The sequence below is a fragment of the Condylura cristata genome, unplaced genomic scaffold (assembly GCF_000260355.1).
Source record: "Condylura cristata isolate star-nosed mole 26May11 unplaced genomic scaffold, ConCri1.0 scaffold00032, whole genome shotgun sequence".
Lineage (NCBI taxonomy): Eukaryota > Metazoa > Chordata > Mammalia > Eulipotyphla > Talpidae > Condylura > Condylura cristata.
In genome coordinates this window covers 20516350-20519065 of record NW_004567133.1, presented here as the reverse complement: position 1 = coordinate 20519065, position 2716 = coordinate 20516350, and the positions used below count along the sequence as shown (strand labels likewise).

Genomic DNA, 2716 nt, shown 5'->3' with positions numbered 1-2716 from the left:
GGGTCCTTGGAAGGGCACTGGGCACGCGGTGTGACCCCTACACCTGGGACGCGGGCCCTGCGCCGGGGGAGCTCAGCGCTCAGCCCAGGGACCGCCCCAGAGGGGGGAGGCCCGCGCGGTGTGTCCCCCAGGGACACAAACACAGGCAGAGCCCGCCCGCGGAGTGGTGGGTGGGGAGGGCGGCGCTCCTGCCGGCGCGGTGTGCTTGCGCGGCCCCCACGCACCCCTAGGTCCCCTTGGGCTGGGCCGCAGGGGCCGCAGGCAGGGGCGCTGGCCGGCGCGCACCTGAACTGGGCAGCGTCGCGGCACAGCTCCACGTTGGGCCGGAAGGACCGCTGGTACAGGCGGGTCTGCGCCACCCTCAGCGGCGCCTCCTTGTCCTTGATGGCCTGCTTCAACGCCGCCACGTTGTGCTCCTGCTCCGTGATCTCCCGCAGCGTCTGTACACAGTGAGGGCGGCTGGGGCCTCCGGCTGGCTCCGCGAGGCCTGGACTCCAGGGGGAGGCGCCTGCGTCCTCCCAGGGGGTCCCCACGGGCTGGGGCAGCAGACATGTGTCCGGCCGCTCTGACCCGGAGGCCCCAGTCCTGGCCAAGAATCGCAGGGGCCAGAGGCGCAGGGCGCCGGGGCGCGCCATCCTGGGCCAGGGCAGCCCGTGCCGCGCCTGCCCTCCCGCTCCCACCTGGCCCCCGCGGGTGGGCCACAGTGGCGCCCACCACACCGATTCCTCCTGGTGCCCTTAGCTTAGCCAGGGCCGGGCGGCGGGCAAGGTCTCAGGATGGGCGAGCGGGAGGGGTCGCAGGGAGCCGCGCGGGCCCTAGCGGCGGGCCTGGCTGCGAGGCGGGGGCCGCCTGGGCGGGTGCGCGCGCCCACCTTGTGCAGGTGATGCTCCAGCTTGAGGCGCGAGTCCTCCAGCTCTTCGCAGCGGCGCCCGAGGGCCAGGTTCACGGCGTCACTCTGCAGCCGCAGGTCCTCCGCCGTGTCCCGCAGGATACAGTCGATGAGCGCCCGCAGGTTCACGGACGCCAGGCGCTCGCGCTCCGCGCGGGACAGAATCTCCTGGGTGAACTTAGCCCACGACTCGGGCGTGGAGGCGCTGCGGCAGAGAAGGCCCACCCCACGCTCTGTGCGATGCCAGCCCGCGCCGACCCCCAGGCACCCCCACGCCCCGCGCCCCAGGGTAGTGGCCCAGCGCTCCTGCCTGCTCCGGGCCTTGCGCCCCGCCACCCGGGGCGGCTGGTGAGCAGTAAGGGGGCCGGCCCCGGGGCCTCCTCCTTGAGGGCGTGCACCCCAGGGCGGAGGGCTGGCGGCCCCGCCCCCCAGGCGGGCCCAGGGCGGAGCCGGGCGCTGGCCCGCCCACCTCTCCTCCAGGACAGCCGAGTGCGGGTGGAACCGCGCGTCGGGGCTCTGGTTGTGCAGGCGAGTGCAGGCCTCGTCGATGTTGTAGGCCTCCACCTTGTCCGACCAGTTCATCTCGCAGGTCTCCTTGTGCTCACGGTTCAGCCTGTGAGGCAGGGCCTGGTCTGCGGGGCCCGGGGAGCCCCTCACCTGCCCAGCGTCCAGCGGCCCCCTCCCCCCCAACCCCCCCAGCAGCCAGGGTCCTCCCCTCCCCCGCCCTTCCGCTACCGACACTCCCTGGGCCTTGGGCCGGTCACCCCTCCCGCTGGCCCGAGGCTGTGCCCACCGGATCTGGCCCATGGCCTGCACGATGGTCCTCTTCAGAAGCTCCTGAATGTTCCTGATGAGCTCAGCCTCCTGGGGAGACAGACCCGGGCTGGTGAGGCCAGATGCCAGCCGGGCTGGAGATCTGCGGCCAGCACCTCGGTCCGGAGCCGGTGGGCCGCGCCCCGGGCTGGCCCCCCAGCCGTCCCCGCTGCGGTCGGGCCTTTGAATGTTCTTTCTGGGGTACCCGGACACTTGCGGGCGTGTGGGCTGTGCAGGGCCCCGCCATACCGGGCATCACAAAGTCCTGCCATCTCATTTGGCCACCGCCTGGCGCCGGCCCCACCCCAGGCCGCCTGAAGGTGTCCTGTCCCTGCCGGCGCCAGGGTCCACTTGGGCTTGGTCCGGCGCCTGGCTCTGGCAGGGCCTGAGCAGCAAGGGCTGGGCGCTGCAGGGTGTGGGGCCCCCGGGCGCAGGCCCGTCTTGGCAGTCCTCACCCCACGGCGAGGCCCGGCCTGGGAGGTGGGTGCCCCCGGGGACGGGCGCTGGGGTTCGAGGGGCACGGGGGGAGCAGCACCACCCGTTCCCGCTTGACACCCAGTGGTGTGTGCCAGGTCCTTCTGGGCGGTGAGGGCAGGCTCGGCTTGGTCGCCCCAGGGGCGACCAGGGCTGCCCGGTGGGTGCAGGCGCCCTGGGGCCCCCAGGAGGGCACCCTGTCGGGTCCCAGGGCTCCCAGAGCCCTGCCTGGCCGCCGTGCTGGGGTGCGTGGCGCGGTGTCCCGGCGGGGTGTCCGGCTGGGGACCAACTGGCCCCTCTGTTTCCCGGTGACCTCCGACCTCCAGCACAGCCCCCCGCCGGGAAGCCTGCCGGGCCCTGCCCCCAGTGGGCCCCGGGGGGCGGAGGACCGCCCGAGCCCGGAACGGGCACCTTCAGCAGCTCCAGCTCCGCGGGGTCCCGCACGAGGTCGGGGTGCTGGCGGCGCTCCCGACTCTGCAGGTTGTCGGTGGCGATGGCCAGGGGCGAGGCCACGGCGTCCAGGGCGCCCTGCAGCCGCCG

At 74.4% G+C, this 2716-nt stretch overlaps 1 protein-coding gene across 1 annotated transcript in view; it reads right to left on the bottom strand.

The window, feature by feature from the left end:
• TEKT4 (tektin 4) overlaps positions 1–2716 on the bottom strand; it is a 14849-nt gene that overhangs the window by 11663 nt on the left and 470 nt on the right. The window contains exons 2-6 of the mRNA XM_012731707.1: positions 2588–2715; positions 1683–1753; positions 1359–1502; positions 872–1094; positions 286–440 (exon numbers count right to left, since the gene is read on the bottom strand). Of these exons, the coding sequence (XP_012587161.1) occupies positions 286–440; positions 872–1094; positions 1359–1502; positions 1683–1753; positions 2588–2715 (721 nt within the window). The remainder of the gene's footprint in view (positions 1–285; positions 441–871; positions 1095–1358; positions 1503–1682; positions 1754–2587; position 2716) is intronic.